This window comes from Diadema setosum, chromosome 7 (genome assembly GCF_964275005.1).
Source record: "Diadema setosum chromosome 7, eeDiaSeto1, whole genome shotgun sequence".
NCBI classification, from domain to species: domain Eukaryota; kingdom Metazoa; phylum Echinodermata; class Echinoidea; order Diadematoida; family Diadematidae; genus Diadema; species Diadema setosum.
In genome coordinates, this window is record NC_092691.1 from 23,440,847 (window position 1) to 23,461,348 (window position 20,502).

General features: G+C 37.1%; 1 protein-coding gene across 1 annotated transcript in view; it reads left to right on the plus strand.

Moving 5' to 3' along the window:
• The window catches only part of LOC140231122 (uncharacterized), a 91,352-nt gene that overhangs the window by 12,924 nt on the left and 57,926 nt on the right, over window positions 1-20,502 (plus strand). Inside the window, exon 2 of the mRNA XM_072311274.1 lies at window positions 6,258-7,000. Coding sequence (XP_072167375.1) covers window positions 6,485-7,000 — 516 coding nt within the window. The 5' untranslated portion in view covers window positions 6,258-6,484. The remainder of the gene's footprint in view (window positions 1-6,257; window positions 7,001-20,502) is intronic.

Here is a 20,502-nt window from a genome sequence, read left to right on the forward strand (position 1 = left end):
GTCATGACTTTTCGCTTTTGATCTGTCCGCATACTCATAGATCGGTTGTTTTGCACTTTCCAGGAACACCTAATCATAGCAAGTTAGGTATCATTTTAAAGATGATTAATCAGGCTTTCTTATGGTGTCATATTTAATGAAGATAATGCCGGTATAAGAGAAACATGATATATCAAGCCTCAATTGCAGAAGTTATTTTGAGGGGTATACTTTGAACAACTGTGGAAAACTAATGTAAAAAAGAGAAAAGATAATGAAAACAATACTCTGCTTGTCTGTTTTGTTTATTTATATCTAAACACTTCTTTATTCTACTTCTTTAAATTTATTCTCTTTATCACGTCAACCTGAACTTGGAGTCTAGTAGATATAGAGTTTTCCCCAAAGCTGAGTCCATTCTTGGATTTAGCAGAAAAACATGGAAAAAAAAAGATTCCTGTCATTTCTGTTAGCTCTTTGGACATTTCCCAGGTGATATACTGTATGGCAAATTGTCCAATTTCCATGGTAAATACTGTGTTCTGACCATAGCAGAAATACCATTGTCCCATGAATAATGCTTCAAATCTACAAATAGATAATCTCTGTGCAACATTATATAAGTTGAATATAATCAAGACATTCTGCAAAGGAACATTAATACTGCTAAGCATTTCATACCAAAAAATAGATAAATGAATGTTTTAAAACAAACGACAGCATAATATTCAATTCAATTCAATTTTATTTCATTTTTCAACAAGAACATTATACTGTATAGACATCACATTTTTTGGTAACAGAAAATATTAATAGTAGGTTGAAGTTTAATGTTTCATGACGATACTCTTCTGTGTGATAACTACAGAAACGTTTGCCAGAATATAAAATACAGTGCAGATTGAGTTTATCTAAATAGTGGGGAACCCACCCAACAATATACAATGTATCAGTTGCATTCAGGAAATATTTTTTAGCTAAGGCTTAAAAGGATCGTACAGTATTGGTCAAGGTGAGGATTCAGGTTAAAACTTCTTGCAAGATACTTAGAAACCACTTCATGAAATGTTAAAGGGCATACAATTCTAAGAGGAATTAAAACTTTATCTGATAAAATTTGGTTTTAAAAAAGCTGATATATTTAAAAAGAAGTAAGTTAAGTATTGGCAGCTACAAACTGTATTCTAAAGATGTCTTTTCAGGCTTTTTGTGAATCAGAGTATTAAGCGATCAATTCAGATAGTCATTTTCATTCAAAATAAATTTGCTCTGATTATATCAGTAAAACAAATAGCGGACCAGTTATTATTTTGGTCACTTTAACTGAAGAGAAAGTTGCTTTGATGTCAGTAAAATTAAAAGCAGAATCCTTTGGTCATTTTGGTTACTTTAACTATAAAGAGAGTCTTTTTTTGTTGTTGAAAGTTATTAGTAAAATTAAAAGCAGAAGACCAGTGATTATTAGGTCACTTTAAACAAAAACAACAACAACAAATGTGTTGATTATATCAGTAGGCCTTATATGGAAATAGTGTACCAGTGATTATTTGGCTGATATGTTATATGGCAATCATGACTGTGTGAATTTCAGTACATCTGCTAGATGATTCCATTGATTTGTGTCTTTTAAGTTGATGACATCACATATATCATAGTCCTGGTAAATCTTTCATAAACCTATGCAAAAAACATAGTTATGATAACATAAAAATAGTTGTTTATTTTTTAGTTTGTTCAAAGGAATGAACTTCCTCAAAGTTCGTATCATATTACATGAGAATGCAACATTCTTGGATTAGTCTAACGTAAAGTTGAGATTATATGTAAATCTCAGAAAATTTGAAAGTACTAACACAATAACATATAGGAGCTATTAAGAAAAAAAGGTCATGATGTCAAGCAGACAAGATTCTGTTATAAAAAATCTGGAAATATTTGAGATTTGTTAATCCAATTTACAAATTGTCTTTTTTAATTGTTCTTTTAGGCTTCTACTATGTGTGTGATATGCTTTGTATGTCTTATTGTATTCATGGCATGATGTATTTTAAATAGCGTATTCCACATAATGCTATACTTTATATAAGTGGTCCTGACTCCTTCATTTATGAACTTATATCAGGTCAAGTTGTTGGTGATGTTATGGTCTTCATGGGAAAAATATGTCATACACATATTGAACTAATTACAGTATTACATAATGTGATAACTGCTCCATATGGCTTATATATCATGCCAGATGGAGATTACAGAATGTGATGACAAGCTATGAGAATTTGTCCTTTTACTACCATTAAAAAAAAAAAAATCCTGTGTGAATATTATCAAAAAAATTACCCAAATCCATCAAATGTAAAATTAGAAAATATGTCTTGGATATTCTTCTCCTAATAGTAATAATGGGGGAAGTACTTGTGTTTGATTGCAATGCATTTCTTTATGACTTGAAAGATGACATTTTTGTGTCGTCGTCCAAAAAAGATATGATTGATTTTACACTGCATAGTTAATGATGATTTCAAAGCTTAATGAATATGTGAGGGTGTATCAGCTCCAACCAATCAATTCGTGGTTCCTGACAGGTTATTTAATGATTGAATGTCCTTTTGCTATAAATATCCAGCTTCGGGTTTGGTACTTGATGCCTGATGGAGCGAACGTAATGTTATTATCGATCCAGCCTATGCTTGATGGCTGAAAAAAAAAAAAAAACAAAGCAAAACAACGATAACATAAGAATCTATCTCTCATTCAAAATACTGACGGACATAAGTTGTCATTTTGCATGCATCATACTGATTTAGTTGTATGACATTCTTATGAGGGTTTGCAGTAAAAAAAAAAAAAAGAAAGATTCTATCGTATTCGTACTAGATATATGGATGTTTGTGTGTGTATGTGTATGTGTGTATGTGTGTGTCTTTGTGTCTATGTTTGTGAGTCTGTAATATACATTAAACAGGTGCATACGTGATGCTAAGGAAGAGGTGCACGCTTCTCGCGTTTGGGGTCTTTTCTCATCGCTCACGTTGTACTTTACACAGTACTTGCGTGTACAATATTTTTTTTTTCTCTCTTCCTCTTCTTCCCCCACCCCACCCCCCTTTCCACATTTGCATGCTGCACATTCCATATGGAGCGGCGATGAGGCAGTTGTTACCGTGGCAACCATCCATTGCCCCTCTTTACTCTCTGTCCGGTTAAATTATGTGGGTTGCTATATTTGTGGGTGTAGGAAGAATACATTTGATATTCTACCAAGTCTTGGCAGCAGAGCCATGGGAAAGCAGTATGTATGTACAAGTGTACTCCTGTGCACTGCAGACTGTATTGCATTGTGTGGCCATCGCTTGTTTTTGCCAAGTGTATAGTTTCTTTATGGATGTGACTGCATTTAATTCTTTAGACATCTTTTTTTTTTTCCTTAGTAGGTTCTCCAGTTCGCAAATCAGAACAAGACACAAAAAGATGCTTTCAGTTTCTATACAGTAGATTTTTATTAACGATATCATTTTACTGATCATGTGGTTTTGTGAATATTTGGAGTTGGCCGCATTTACTCGCATCAGGCATTAGTAGTTAAGCCTGCCAATTTCCAGAAGTTTATATTCACATATAATGCACATTTAGTGGTTGAATTACACTGACAAATTGATGTTGTACATAGCATTCCCTATGAACATCTGGCCATGTGCTGACTCATAAAGATGTAAACCCAAATGAAGAATGAAAAAGGTAGAATTGATGTAAAATCGTCAGCAGTAATCCTGAATGTAGTGTTGGGAAACCATGCCCAGAATATCTAATGGTAAAGTTCCCCACCCCTTATGAAAATAATAATATTAATGCTGGAAAGAAGACAACATTTCTTGATGAAGGTGAAGTTTAATGTAAGTAACTGTTAGAGTAGTATTTTTGTTTGTTTTTTTAATAGGAATGAGTCATATTACTGCATATGTGCCTGTTCTTTTTCTTTTTTGAAAAGAATGACAATCATGACATTTATTGGCCTGAAGGGCTAGGAACATGAGAAATGTTACCCTTAGTCCCATCCCAGCCATTTTGCGTGATACAAGCTTGAAGTGCAAGATGGCCAGAGGTCTTCCCTGATGTCTTCCTTACATATGATATAAACCAAAGTTCATCCAACTACAATGCTGGGGTTTTCTTACCTAAATTTTTGTAGGGAGAATCCACTTTGAAAATTTGTGTTAATAGAAGGAGCAAAATTAGAGGGACAGAACAGTGAAAGTTTGAGCAAATTCTAATGAAAACTGAGGAAATTATGATTTTTTTAAAAGTTATGATCAATCAAACAGAAAGTGGCAATTCTTTTATGTCACCTGTGAATTCCCAAGCCCCCCATTTGCTCTGACCGTAAACTAAAAACTTATAATTTTTCATCTTGTAAATTTCCAGTCATTCATGCACTCTTAAAACATCATTGTAAATATTTTTTACAATCCCTGCATGGCAAAAATAATATGCTGTCATAAATAATGAAGAAAGAAAAATTGTATGGAATTTTATGCACAGAGCAAATTTAAGGTGAGAGTACAATACATGTTTCATCACAGAGTTGCCAATTTGTGCTTGATTGATCACTACTTCAAAAAATCATAACATTATAGAGCTTTCATCAGATTTTGCTCAAACTTTCACTCTCCCGTTGCTCCCATTTTTCTTCTTCTTTTCATGCAGACTAATTTTCAAGTTGGACTTCGCCTTTGATTTTGTCTTGGAATCCTGTCCAAATACTTTCCTGTGTGGCAAATTCATGAAGATCGGCATGCATTTGACATTTCATGAACAGAGCATGAAACATTAAAGATCAAGTTTGACACAGTGCAATATTCAGTGTTAGGCCTTAACTATGTGAGAACTAGAAAGGTCATATTCAACTGTGATATTAAAGTGATAATGACTTTCTGCATCATATCTTTTGTATGATACCATCATGTAAGGAGTGTTATCAATAGAAATTGAATTGTATCCCAGAGACAGAAGGATGTGTGGTACTATAAAGCGGCATGAAATTTGTGCGAATTTGAGCCGACGACCTTTTTCGTGACATTAAATTTTCGCGAATTGCCTCTGGCATTCAATGCCTACAGTGTAGACAAGGACTTTCACATGCATGCATTTTAATTTCATGAATCTTAGCTCTCGTGAAATTAAAATGCATGTGAACATTTCTGGTTTTACAGTATATAGAGGCAATAGAAAAAAAAATCTAGATAAAACAAATCAATGAAAAGTTGAGCTATTCTGGATATCATGATATGAAAATTATTACAGTTTAAATGACTGTAAATCACTGAAATATTGTTGCAAGGGTAACTCAAACAAACTGACTTAGTTTGGGGATTTTTGTTTCTTGTGTAGTGCTCTTGGGTCTGTTTCATATACGAAAAATCCCTTGACCTAAAACATTCTCACATCTGAATGAAGGATTTGACTTCTTTCTCACTGGATGATGCAGCAAAACTTTATATACTTCATACAGCACGAACACAATCAGAGGGCTAAACTTCTGTATTGAGAAGATGTAGTTCCTGACTCACACCATGAATAAAACCAAAAGGATAGGATCTTCCTTTTGAGCAGATGTCAAGGATTTTGTCCCACATGAATTAGAGGTTGATTCAAGCAAAATGGAAGGTGCATTCATGTTGGTATTTCAACCAAGATGTCTCTTTCACTGCCTGTGTAAGAGGTCTTTTGTTTTTTTTAACCTTTGGGAGATTTGTCTGAGTTTGCCCTATTTTTAATTAGACAAATCTATTTGTGCATACATAGATGTGTATACATGTATGTATTATATAGATATATGTACATATATGCATATATTTATTTATATTTTGTGTAAGATATAAATATACACATGTATATGTGTTTAATCATGTATGTAAGATATGCTAGAGAGAGAGAGAGAGAGAGTTACCCTTTTTTTGGCAGTGGTCTGTGCCAAGTGATGTACTGATCAATACCATGCAAGCTGTTGTTATAGTGGTCAGTGCGAGTTGCCATTCCTCTCAAGTAGACAGAAGTTGATAATGCATTCATCCTGTCATATATGTGATTTCTTTCTTTCTTGTAAATAGAGAGCATATATAATTTGTATTCCAGTAAAATATAACTTGTATTCTCCTTTCTGCATTGTGACAATTTTGTAATGCTTCACCGGCAATTAGTAATTATGACATGGACACACTATATGAATCCTATGCATTTATTCATAGATACTTTTTTTTTCTCTCTCTTCATCTTCTTGCCAGACTGTTCAAGGAGCAGGTACATTCCCAGTTGGCTGTTTCTTTGACATGAAATTCAACCACCAAGATTCTGCCATGAAATGGTAGCTGAGTGCCTGAGTGTGGGCTTTGTGGGTAGCAGGAGGAGTGAAAGGAGAAATCCCTGTTTTTGAGGGGGATCGTATTCCCTCCGTTCCTTTGTGGGCTGCAGTGCACGCTGAACCTAGAATTTGACCTGGTAGCACAATAAAATGGAACACACCAAGACACAAGCTGCGACAGGCAGCAAGGGTCATCGCAATTTTGAGGCAGGGAGCGATGAGGAAAGTGGCGGCGATATTGTCAAAGGAGCCGAGACTGATGAAGCCGTGGAGCTTTTAGCCGAGGCAGGCGGTGAGAGCGTTGATGAAGGCAAACCCAAAATGGCTGCCGAGGCCCGGTTGTCTCTCGGCGCAGTGGGCAGTGCGCAACCAGGCAAGGGCAAGCAGCAGCCAGACCACAAGCCCGGGGACGATGCGGCCAAAATGGCCGCCGCCGCCTCCTCCGATGCTCCAGGAACGCCAGCAGATGCCGGCAGCAGTGCCGACTTCCCCAAGTTTCGCGTTCAGGAGACAAATTTTAGCAAGGGACAACTGAAACTGACCCTGAAGACCATGAAGCATGCCAAGGCAGCAGGGGGTGTGGGAACCAAAGGGTACCCAGGCATACACAAGGCAAACCTCAAGGCTAAGAAAGACAAGACATTCAAGAGGATAGTTCAAAGCAAGGTAAACCTCTCCCATTGTTCCCTACATAACAAACGATCATACCAGAAAGTTTGCAGCAGATCAAGATGAATGATAAGTAGCATGCTGTAGAACCTGTATGTTGCTATTTTGTTTTTGTCATAAAGTAGAACATTTTCTCTTGATAAGCCACAGTGGTCTAACTACAGGGGAAAGGCTAGAGTAGGGAATGGGCTTGAATTGGTGACAAGCATACTTTAAACGGACATAAAAGGGAGATTGATGACCTGTTTGTTTGCATTATACTACCCTCTGAGCGTGGTATGATATTGATTTGTACATAATATACGTATCTCTATGAGGTGGTACATCCTAGCTGTGTATAGCTCATAAGATGCACAAAGTCAGAACATGATTCTAATGGTAATGTTGGGGGGGGGGGGATGGGGGTTTTGTTAGGGGAGTGGGCGGGGGGGGGGGGGTAATGATGTTAGGAATGATGATTTGAAGGAGGGAGCATCCTAGAAACCTGTCTAAAAGTAACAGATGATTCATTGGTATGAGAAAACACCACATTTCAATGGGATTCAATCTCCTCATATATGCTGTATCTGCATCATGTGTATCCAAATAGTTGATTGATTACGTCATTGATTATGTCCTTCAACAACTTATGGGCTAAAATGTCAATCATAATCCTTTGGAAAACTTCTGCCTAAGATATGTTCCCCTTTTAAACACATTACTCCAATGAATTAGGCCTACAATTTTGAATGGTCATTTTTTGTGAGTGCTTCCCCCTGCCTGCAAAAAAGCAGTAACCATTCGAGCGAGATGCCTATCATTGATGCCGATCTTGACAGAAAATGAGATATTCAGTGATTCCCATAATGTTTGATTGAAAAGCTTTATGAAACATTTATTCTGGCAATGGTGTTCAAACAGCAGTCACAATCAAAAAATGAAGTAGAGCTACAATCATTAAAAATTGAGCATATATGTTGACTCTGTGTTCTAAGAGGTGCTTCTTTCTGTAGGTAATGACATACAATGCATCTTGATCTGTTTAAAATCTACAATCTAGCTGTGTAATGCCACTTGGCAGTTGTGGTCATCCTAGTAAAATTCAACAATAGACTGGTTGACTGACATAATGGAAATTTATTAGGACTTATATAACCAAAATTGTTCCAGAAAACCAGAAAACTTGTCCAAGACTTCCCCAACATAGCAGCGATAGTGCATGGTGAATTCAATTTGAGTGTTGGAAATGTATTCATGTGTAGACAGGTGAATGAATTAACTCATTACTCGATGTTCGTGTGTTTTATGTGTCAAACTTCGGGGAGAGGATATAATATCCCTAAATTTTGATTTGTTAACCTATGGAAGGTTAACATGTAATATCAAAATTCAATTCCTCAATGTTGAATAATTTTGGAATGCAAGAGTGCTTCATTTGCTAGATCTTGTAGTTGTTCTGTCTGTCTTTGGAGAGTTTTTTCGTAACAATGTTTTGTGTGACCTGCGTCATTGTGCAGCACATTCGAAAACACTTGAAGTAACCACTCAAGATGACAGGGCTGGTCACTTGGGCATTAGACATCCATGGTGAGTGTACAAGGAGGGTAGATTTCCTTCTTTCCCAGTAGAATTTCCTCCTGAATGCCCAAAAGCTACATAATTTACATTGCATCCCAAGTACCAGTTGATCACCAATAAGCCAGTTCGGAGTTACATTCTGCGCACAAGCGGAAAATGGTCATCTGACGTAAACAATGTAAGTTACACATGGAGCTGTAATGAACAATGTCACGAACAGCACCTGAATAGTTTCTTTGCATTGGATGTTGACATGAAAACAAGTTGGATTATGTAAGTGGGTGATCTGTATCTAGCTTTTCTGTTTTTTTCTTTCACTGTTCTATTCTAGCATGACACATTGTAAGTCAGACTGTAACCATGCAAGTTTCTTGAAGATTTAAGAAATACAAGGGGTTTATCTCACATTTCAGTGGCTGTTAGCAGGAATGATTTTCTCTTTTGTATTTAGACCACTAAGATGAAAACTATCCTGAGATAGCAATCAAATTTTACGGCATTTGTGAGATCTCGTTGCCCGGGATTCAGCTTTGAATGTCCTTGGCCATGAGCCCTGCATAAAACTGCATGTGTACGTGTACCCTTGATGATTAATGTGCACTTCTACCTGGTACATTTGTGAACAAAAATTCACATGGATTTATCATCATGAACTTGATGCAGCATTACACATGATGTTCAATCACAGCCTCAGGCGATAAAACTCAGCAAGGTAGAAGATGGTGTAAACATCCATATTATATTACCATGTTTCCGTAATGCTCAGGAATTACAATATGATTCTAAAAGAGTTGTTTATTCCTGTCGTCTCAACATCGAATCAACGCAACATATGTTGAAAAATGATAAACATGAATCTGCAGTGAAACCACAATAATTACATTTGTACAATAATAAAAAAAAAAAAGAAAGAGAGAGAATATATATGTGGTATTTAAATTCAGCGTAAGCAATAACATTGCCAGGGTGTAGGATAAATGCATGGTTGTATTTATGCCAAATTATCAGTATAGGAAATATTTCATTTAATCTTTAATAAGATTTCTCAAAGTTTGTGGAGACACGTATTTAGCAATATTACACTCATGAAAACCATTCATACTATAGTGAAAGGCTGCAACATTTGAAAAAAAAATGTGAATGATATTAATAATAATAATGATTTGCATTTATATATTGGGCATTTGCATTTATATTGTGGAAAAGAGTGAAAGTTGCTAGACAATTCTGCAAAGCCACTTGAAATATCACCAAGAAAAAATTAACTGCACACCACGGTGTGATTTTTTCGAACTTTGCATGAGGTTTACGTGCACTGTTTTGCAGCATGAACCTCACTTCAGCCATCATTGTCACATGACTTCCGCTTGATGTTTATACAACTCCTCACATCCACACACATCAAATGTCTAGTTATCCTGCCTGGCTATCGGTCAAGCTATAGCCATACATGACTAGTGTGTGACAGAATACTGCCAGGCTATTGGTCAAGCTATAGCCATACGTGACTCGTATGTGGTAGACAGAGCCAATAGTGTTTCTGTATGACAATGGCAAAACTCGTGAGTTTTTTTTTTTTTTTTGTGCCTCATCAATGTGATTTTTTGAATTGCCGTTTAGATCATTGCAATATTTCCAGATGACAGTGGGCCTGTAGAAAAATTTGATTGCATTAAAATCAAAACTGAAATTACTGATCAACACAATTTCAGCCAAATTAGCAAAGTATTTGAATATCAATGCTAGGGCATATAATATGGAATCCTTGTGAGGACCCCACAATAGCTAAGTATTAATCATGTGCCTGTGATATTTGCTGAATTTATTACTGCTGTATAGTAATAATATTAATAGTAACAATAATGCTAGTGATGATGATGATGATGAGAATAAAAATAATGTTAATAATAATAGTAGTAGTAGTTGTTATGATAATAATAATAATAATAATAATAATAATAATAATAATAGTAGTAGTAGTAGTAGTAGTAGTAGTAGTAGTAGTAGTAGCATTAGTACATTGTAGTACTAGTAGTAGTAGCATGATAGTAATAAAAATATAATAGTATCTGTGATAGCAGTGATAATAGTAGTTATTATTACTATTATTATTATTATTATTATTATCATTATTATTATTATTATTATTATCGTTATTATTATTATTATTATTATTATTACTACTACTACTACTACTACTAACTACATGTAAGTACTACTATTTCTACTACTACTACTACTACTGTTTCTTTTCCAACTGCAGTATGACTACTCTTACCTCTATCTCTTAATGTTACACCTAACTCAAATATTTATACAACTATTATATCACACTACTACTGCTGCGACTACAGTTTTACTACTACTGATACCGCAATATCACTACTCTTTTTATTATTACTGCGGTAGTTATACCTATAACATATGTACCTCTACTGCTACTACTGGCACTACAACTATTGTCCCTCATCATCATCACTTTTTTACTGTTGCTGCCTTACTCCAATAGGTACCAAGATATGATATAGATATGATAATCATTCATCCATTTGTAAGATGATACGTTACACAATATTTTATACACACATGTAGCTTTGATTGACTTGAGAATGTAGCATCTGTATGGGATATGATGCAAAATTGTAGGCAAACCATGAAACTCACTCTAACAACAACAAAAAAGTCACCAAAAGTGAATTCCTCATTGTCATTCTTTGTTACTTGAGCCCCAGATATCTCTAATTTCCAAGCTGCCTTCTTATAGATGTTATTACAGACACTCTAAATGTCTTTCCATTTTCTCAAAGGTGAAGAAACAGAAGCTAGAATATATACCCAGGGCTCAACATTAGTGGCAGCCCGGTGGCCTAAGGCCAAGTAATTGATGTTGGCCCACCAGATTTCCAGAAAAAAAAAAAATCTTTTGGTGGCGCCATCAGGCACCTCATAAGATTCAAAATAGATCTTTTTTTTTTTATGGTGATCCAAGAGATCTCTCAGATCACCTTCTGTATCTTTTCATTTGCTTTTGTTTTGGGCCTCCACTTTGGGCCACCAAAATTTTATATTTGACAGATTTAAGTGGCCCACATCGGCCACCAGAGAGAGAGAGGAAAAAAAAAAGGTAGTGTTGAGTTTTGGTGCCAACTATGTTTATGTCTCCTTCCATGGACGTAAATGTGTTTGTAAGTATACTTTGTGAAGTATACCAACAGACTTGTAAGACAGTGTGAGAGAGAGAGAAAAAAAAAAAGTTCATTGGCATTTGTACTTGACTTTAAGTACTTTGTTGCTACCAGTATATCTACGCATATTCATGTGAAAATGGATTCTGTACTGAGTTTGGTGTAACAAAGTGTAGGATTTCTCTCTCCTTGAAACTATATGGCAAGAGTCAGATGATATCTATTATTGTCAATGCCTGTTTAGTAAACTTTAATTTCAATAAACTCTCCTTCATTTTTTTGTGTTATTGGACCAGTTTTGCAGAAATTTATTATCTGGCTGTAAAATGTGTTTGCACAGTTCAAATTTCCTGAGCCCTTTTCATGACCTTATGCATGCTGTTTTTAAAACTTCAGATGCACAATCGCAACATGTCCAAATGATTATAATAGCAATTCTTATTTTCAAGCCTTTGCTTTGTCAGAGAAAATATGATTTTCGGATTTAAAAAAAAATGCCAATCTGAGGTACATTGTAGGCTATTTGCTTTTAAGTCACATTATTTGTTTGGCTGTATTTTCTCACAATAAGGATAAAGATGGATGTGTGTAGGCGTATCAGAATGCACGCTAGTGCTTAGCATGAAACTTCTTAGAATGCATGCATAATGCTAATATATGCTGATACAGTGTATATTTATTCTTTATTGCTATGGCAAATTTATGGAATCTCTTAAAGCATGTTTTATCATTGCAAAGAAATGCATCAATCTACCAAACAATAAAAAAAATAAAGAAGCAAAATTTGACATCTATAGCTACAATCCAAAATAATGATGGAAATGATAATGGAAATAATGTCCTTAAAAAAGTAATAAGAATATTGTGCTGGTTGTACAGTGTATGTAAGAAATTCTGCACAAAGCATTTCTTATAGATTTCTACTGGGTCTTCATTTAGACAAGTTAAGTTCTATATGACCCCTTTGCAGATTATCGATAATGTATTTTGCATTCATTTTGAGTGAGGGAATGAGGAGAAGAAAGAAAGAAAGAAAAGAAAGAAGCTCAGTGAGCGAGAGAAGGGGTTGTAGGAGAATTGGGACGCCATCTTATGTTCTCCCGTGTCTGGCTTAACTTGACCTCATGTTCCAACCCCACACATCAGCAGCAACATTGCCCCCCAACTGTCGCAAATCATTTTTTTTTTTTCCTCCTCCCCTTTCTGTCTCTCTCACTCCGGGATTGTAGCATCGGAGGCAAAATGCTTACACAGTGAATTATAACGTGGGATGCCATATATAGTGGTCATGTACGCACTTGCACACATTAAACCTGTTACTCGGCTACCTCATGAAACCGAGTGGGCGCGAATCCTTGAGGTTTATCTGTTTCGCGGGAACGTGCTTGCCGCCGACTTGTGAAGTTCGCTCGTGGATTTTGCGTGAATATCATATATTCAGGGCACAACACCTATCACACCGTGTTGTCTCATCAATTACCAGATGTGCCATGTCAGTACTTCGCGTTTTGCTATGTGCTGTGAATGCAATGGGTTAGGGATGGTGATTGTGCCCAAGTGGTGATGATAGCAAACAAACAAGCTAAAGCATTCATTCCGGTGTGTTCTAGGTGGAGGGAAGATAGAGTTGGCAGCATCCCATTTTCTCCGTGCCGAGTGATTGATGAGTAGTCTTGCCTGCCGTCTCCTGGATCATCTTTGCTAAATGAAAGTGAAAAGATTGCGGCAGACTTGTATGTGTGTGTGTGGATGCGCTGCTGGTGGTATGCAGCTGCAGTGCCAAACCAGAGACGTCGTGTCGAGCTGCTACCGTGGATAAGGTCTCATCGCAACATCTCTCGGAAGGATCGGCAAGCAAGCCCTGGCAATTCTCTATTCTCTCTTGCAGCCAAGTCACCCATGACTTTGTGTTGGATGAGATGATTGGTGGATACGACCTTTGACACTAGCTTCGGTCATGAGAGAAGTTCCAGTGTACGAGTATGTTCAGCATCCCCGTAGTGCATCATGTGATTGTGCGGATGACTCACTGTGTAGCGCGTCATATCATTGTCACATGATTAAAATCTGAATTTGAAACGTAAAAACAAGACAGGAAGGTTTCACTTCTCTCTTTTTTGTTTTCTTACCTCATCTGTTGATAATGATATGACATGCTGTCAGAAGCAAAGGTCAAAGTTGACATCGGACATATGTTTGTAGTGCAGCTTCATGCTTCTCATTGAACAAACTGCATGCTCGCAATATCTCACTTTGAGGGCAGGATACAGTCGGGATAAATGCTGAGTTTTTGGCTGGTAAGTTGTTCATTTATTTGCAGTTGTTGCACTTTCTGAAAAGAGCGGTGGGTGTTTGTTTCTATGGCATAATTTAGAGACAAAGCAGGATCATATGTGAAATGTGATATTATGCTTGAATCATCAATGCTTGAAAGCAAGCATTGCGATGTGTCGATGCATTTCAAAACGTAAACAATCCAGTTACTTTAGTTGAAATAGATCATATAGGATTCTGGATTCACGTAACAGAATTCATTTGCTTTGCCAATGACTGCTTAAAAAGAGGAAAAGATCGTTGAGCAATGTTCTATAAACTAGCTTCTTGTCTAGGACACATCCATAGCACAACCATGTTGATGGTTTGCATCGTCTTCTGTGATCTGTACGAGAGTTAGACTGATTTGATCTGTGTATGTTCCATCTTACAATCTCCTGGAAAAGTTCACAAATGGTCTGAATTACTGAGAGTAGTTTATAACTGTATTTCACTAGCATAACTGTTAGTAGCAAAAGCTGGAGAACTTCAAATATTCAATTACATTTTGTGTGTATAATGTGTATGTGCATGTGTGTGTGTGTTTTTTTTTTCTAAACTTCTTTTGAGTTCACTGACTTTGTGTCTGGTGAAAACTTGGCAATGGTCTTACGAAACACCCTATCCGTGGTTTGTTGTTGATGTTTTTTTTTTTCCTGGTTCCATGAAGGCCCCCAAATGAGCTCCTTTGCTATCAAAGGAAAGTCGAAGAAGATGATCTTATTGCTCCCATGCTGTTGCAAAGAAAAGGACAAAGGAAATACTGTTCATCACTGTTTCTGTGTGGGTGAATGCTTGAATGCTTCTGTGCGTCTGCTTACAAGCTCTCCGCTCAATAGCTTCCCACGGCTTTGATGGGATTGCTGGATTACTCCCACCAGCCAAGGAGGTGCTTCTTTGCACCTACGCACACCTCTTTCGGCTAGGGCAATGGCCAAGTCTGAATGGTTAATGTGAGGGACCTTTGTGTCAAAGGCCAAAATCTTAAAGTCAACGAACTCTTGCAAAATTGAAACACATCAGCTGGATGACTTCCAGCACCCACATGTAATGAAGTAGGATCAGGGCACGCACATTAGAGGGAGTATAATGTATGGTGGCCCTAGCCAATTCTGAATGTGATTGATATCAAAGATTAAAGGTCACTGAACTTGTTCATTCTCTATGCTCAGTGGCTTGCATTTGTATATGAAATGGTAAGGAAGGCTAATGGGACAGACATGTCTTTTTTTCAGTTCATTCATGAATGCAAAATATTTCTTCACTCATCCTCTAATAAAGACTCCTTCAAAAAAAAAAAAATTTACTGAATGTGCTACATATTTCATGCATCTAAATACTTGTGGGACAATTTCCCATGTGTTATCCTTTTTTTTTGTACCATAGAGAAACACAAAAGAATGAGCAAAAAAAAAATCATCTTTTTTCAAGAGAAACATCTGGGATTTGTCTCCTCGGAGATGCTGTACTTTGCATTGTGTTACGGGAGACAACATCGTTGCTTGTTTGTAACCTGCTGAAGACGAGTTCTGAGTATACTCGGGTAGATGTCTATGGGAAATGCGTGTTACAGTAAAATCAGCCTGTCCTCAATATGTTAATTTATGCAATATCAGTCATATTTCTGGAAAATAGAAATGAAGGAAAAGTGAAGTACACTTGTACGTGGCCTTTACAGTAAGAGATCAGTGCAGAAAGGGTCTGGAACTGGTGAAAAAAAAAGCAATAATTGCTGTGTAATCACACCTTTCACACCTGGAAGATGAGAAAAAAAAGAGAGAAAGATGAATATATACTCCACACACACACACACACACACACACACACACACACACACACACACACACACACACATTATATATTTATTTATATGTGTATAAAAGAAAGACCTGCAGGAAATGAAAAAAGGGGGAAAATCTGTGAAATGCATACTTCTGGGCCAAGACAGGAAGTGATAGAGAGGTGTGCGGAAGGATTCAATTGAAACATCCATGTTGGGAGCCGGCAGATTACCGACCTGCAGGTCCGCTCACTTCCTCTCTGCCCTGGTGATTCCAATCTCTTTGGTAGAGGTCAAGTTCAGGAGTTCCTTAACCCATTCACGGCCACAGGAGTGATACCAGGGGGACAAGGAAGAGGGAGCAGTAATTTACTGTGGATTGTACAAAGCTCCTTTGCAGAGTGCCTGGAACTCTTTGGAGCAGCTGTGCTATTTTAGTCCCTCGTACTTCTTTCAACGTATACTTTTACAGTCACCAGGTCAAGTGATATTTTTTTTCATTATTCATACTCTCAGTTTCCTTGTGGTTTTTTGTTTGAATGTTCATTGGTTTTTCTTCTTCATAGCTCTTCTTCTTCTTGTGTGTGTGTGTGTGTGTGTGTATGTGTGTGTGTATGTGTGTGTGTGTTCTTGGTTTTTGTTTTAATTCATATTCATCTATCCTCAATGTATTTATCTTTTTTTATGTCCTATGTCTTGAAATGTTCAAGTTGCACAAACTTCTTTGTATTATAACTTGGTATATCAAAATATAGTCCTATAAACCTCAAACACTGAGTCATAGTCATCATTATAAAATTTCAGATGCACGAAACCTTCCTATTTGAGACAATTTTAAACCAATAACCTCATGCTTCATTTGCACCCTGTTCATGGTGGCCACGTGACCCTACATTGTATTTGCCAGAAATGTACAGTGCTGTGTGCAAGTGGGATATTATTCATTTTTTTCCCCCTCTTTCTGTATTCTATTTTTTTTTTTTTTTGTATGACGGTATCCTCACTCCAGTGAGCATATAGTTACAGTATCAGACGCCATTCTCACGGCATCTGTCAGACTACACTATACATATTTCCCATAGTGTCCCACTATGGACCAGCTCCAAGTTTTGTCGTGGCCTAGTATGTGCTGTCATGTTTGTTGCGCTTACCCCCCCCCCCCCTTTTTTTTTATTACGGCCCAACAGGTTTTTTATATATACACTGTGATTGCCATGGCAAGTTTTTTTTTGACTGTATAAGAATGTGGCATAGCATCCATGGCAATCATGGCCTGTCATGTTTGCCCATCCCATCCCCCCCCCCCCCACATTGTTTCACGCCAATCCCGTTTTGTTCATGATGGCTAAAATGTGTTTGCTGTGGCAATCGGGAACATGGTGTAATCGTAGCATCACTCCACATGATAGTTTTTCATGTTGAATATCTACTTAAAAATTACTAGCATTATAATTATTATTATTTCCTATTATCATCTTTTTTTTTTCTTTCTTTCTTAGGCTGAGTATGGTCAAGCTTAACATGGCATGATGAGAACTGTGAAATGTGGTATTGTGTTTTTTCTTCCTGCTGGGAAAATGCTGCAGTTATGCAATCCAACTTCCTAGAAATAAACACTCGTACATCATCCAATGACAAACCTGTATTAATAATTCAAAACTCTCTCTCTCTCTCTCTCTCTTCTCTTCTCTTCCCCTCCTAGGCCTTATATACAAGTCTACTTCACTCTATAGTCATATACAGTCAAGAGTAAAGTCGAATAATCTATCAGATATTTATTATTAATTCATAGTTATTTTTTTCTGGGGGGGGGGGAGAGGATTTCAAGTTCAAATAGAAATACAAAGCTTTCAACTTTCATCGTAGATGAGTTGATGACAGTTCTAACTCTCCAGCTCAAGTGCACAGTGGCGCATGATGCCGTGTATAAAAGCAGCTTCATTTTGCAATGTTTCTGCAACATAATGAACAGGTGCTACTCTTATCTTTGTGATGAATAAAGCGGATGAAAGAAGGAGGGCATTTGGTCCATATCTGAAAAAGTTAAAAGAAAACAATTGGATTCACTATGTGGTAGGCCTACATAAAATGTATACAAAGAGCCGATGCGCACATGTGGGAGGAAATGAATCTCAAAGAAGAGTGTCTTTAAGACGCGGAGAGCTCATGCCATGTCCAGGTTTCTCCAAATTAGTCTAGACAGGACTTCCGTCTTGCACTGGAGTGAGTGCTGTTGTGCTATTCTCGGATGTGCATCGATTAATCTGATGCGGGTGTTAGCAGTGGTTAAGGCATGACCGGATGCTTGCTGGGGCTCTCTGCTCAGAGAGAAGAAGCTGTATGGATGCCCACATTTCCGTGTGTCGCCAGAGTGTGGAAATTGGCTGGGAGGGAACATTCTTGAATATGTGTGAGCAAGACATGAATTTGTTGCATGACTGACATTGGATGGTCAACCTTTGTAAGGACTCCTTTTTTTTTTTGCAGTGCTTCCCTGTAAAGTGACGAGTGTTTGTCATAACCCCCCCCCCCCAAAAAAAAAGGCATCAATACAAAAATAAAAACAAAACAAATGGAAATTACAAGACAAATTTTGAAGAGTTGCAGGTGTTTTATGCCAGTGATAGCAGGCAATGTTTGATGTGAGAAAATTTTATGCTGTTGCACCAAGGTGGCTTGGAGGACAGTAAATGCGCATCAGGTCATCCATGTATGTCGAGGTCAGATAAACATGTATTACCTCTTCTATTGTAGGACAACGTTTGATGGACATTGTGTGCTGTAATTTCGTCGAACCTGGTACTTTTCAATTCAATTCAAATTATTTCCATATAAAGTAATACAAAGCAATCATAATGCTTACATGAGTACATAATATTTTAAGGAACTTTGAATCACATAAGTTTCAACACAACATAGATACAATATTATAATAATATCAACTGTGGTTTTTAGATACAAAGTATGACAGGATAGTTACTTTGTGTGTGTATGTGTGTATGTGTGTGTGTGTGTGTGTGTGTGTGTGTGTGTGTAGCTCGAGGGGAGAATCTCGCAATGGTCAAGGTCTTTGGTCTGTGTATCAAGGGCAGAGGACTGACTGTTCAGTGATATTGAGCGATGTTCTAAATTTATCAAATTCGGGCAAAAGATGACAGGATAAGACACGGATAGTCTTTTTGCTTTATTTTCTTTTTTTTTTGATACTGAAAAATGGGGGAGGGCTCAAGTTTAAGTTTGAGGTCAGATTGTAAATTCATTGCTGATATTGTCAAAATTCATTCCTCAATGAAGTGTGTTCTTTAGGTGAATGTACCTGATAGTGGATGTATCATGAAAGTTAGGAAATTGAAGTGAGTCAAGAAATATTGAAGATGTTTCATTTTCATCAAACCTGTTTAACAGATCTTGTATTACAAAGTAATTAGAGCTGGCTAAAAGAAAGATATTGGGCAAAGAAACAAGATAGAGTTTATAGAGTTTGATGTTTCACTGTGTGTACTACATGTATGTAACAAGTTCAGAAATATATAATTTTTCTTCCACTAACCCACTGTAGGGTTGTTATTCATATGATAGCTCTGCAAGGTCAACTAGCAATTCAGAAAAAAAAAGAAGTTTAAAGTTACAAAAAGCCTTATAAGCAAGATTGATGATTTTGATTTGATTGCTTCCCCCCCTCTCAAAATACATATATTCAAAGATACAGCATGGTGTACAGATTCATTTCAGTCAACATTTCACACAATTTATTTTTCTCCCAGTACATTGTAGATAGCACTTACTATTATATGCAGCGAGCTGTAATTATCATCAGAAATGGCTCAATTAATTATGCATTTTTCTTTTTTATTGGGAAATCATTAAAAACTTTACGTATTCCCCATTATAGGGAGACTTGCCTCATTTGATGTACAATCTGAATAAATTAACAGTTAGTGAATCCTAATATGGTAAAGACACTCACACACACACACACACACACACACAAAACAGTCATTCTTGACTTGGCTGTATGTGTTGTTACATGGAAATTAGTAGCTCCATGGTTGTTATACCCCCTACATGCCTATTGTATGCCTAATCAATGCACAAGGCGTTTTATATTGCTACAATGTGAGCATCATGATGGCATTAGAGCATTGTGACAAATTTCACTAATAATGTGCTTTAAATACTGATGGTAACTTAATACTTTCTTTAGTATTTGATACATCACTCCACTTGAGAAGATGAAGAAATGAAGATAATAGCAGTGTCCCAGGATCTCATCTTCGCATTTGCAATGCAGTGGATAAGAGGAGGATTGTTTTTCCCCTAAGAAGTGTACGTCGCAAACATCATGACATCCGATGGTGTACATGTTCTTCAGCGGAGGATTTGCGTGGTGGACGAGTTAAATCCGGGGAGAGTTACTCGTTGCAGCTTCATATCTGGTGCCATGGAGTCTGGCGCACCTCGGAACTGTCTGTCCACACCTCATCATCATGTTTCCAATAATCAATGTGGTAACCCAAACTCGCATCTTTCTCCTTCTCGCTTACATCTCAACCCATAAATGGCCAGAAAAAACACTGCAACCCAATCGCCCCCCGCGGGGGGGCTCCCCTGCTTGTGCTGGCGAACCCTGCAAATCCTCCGCGCAATATCGCCTGAAACAAAAG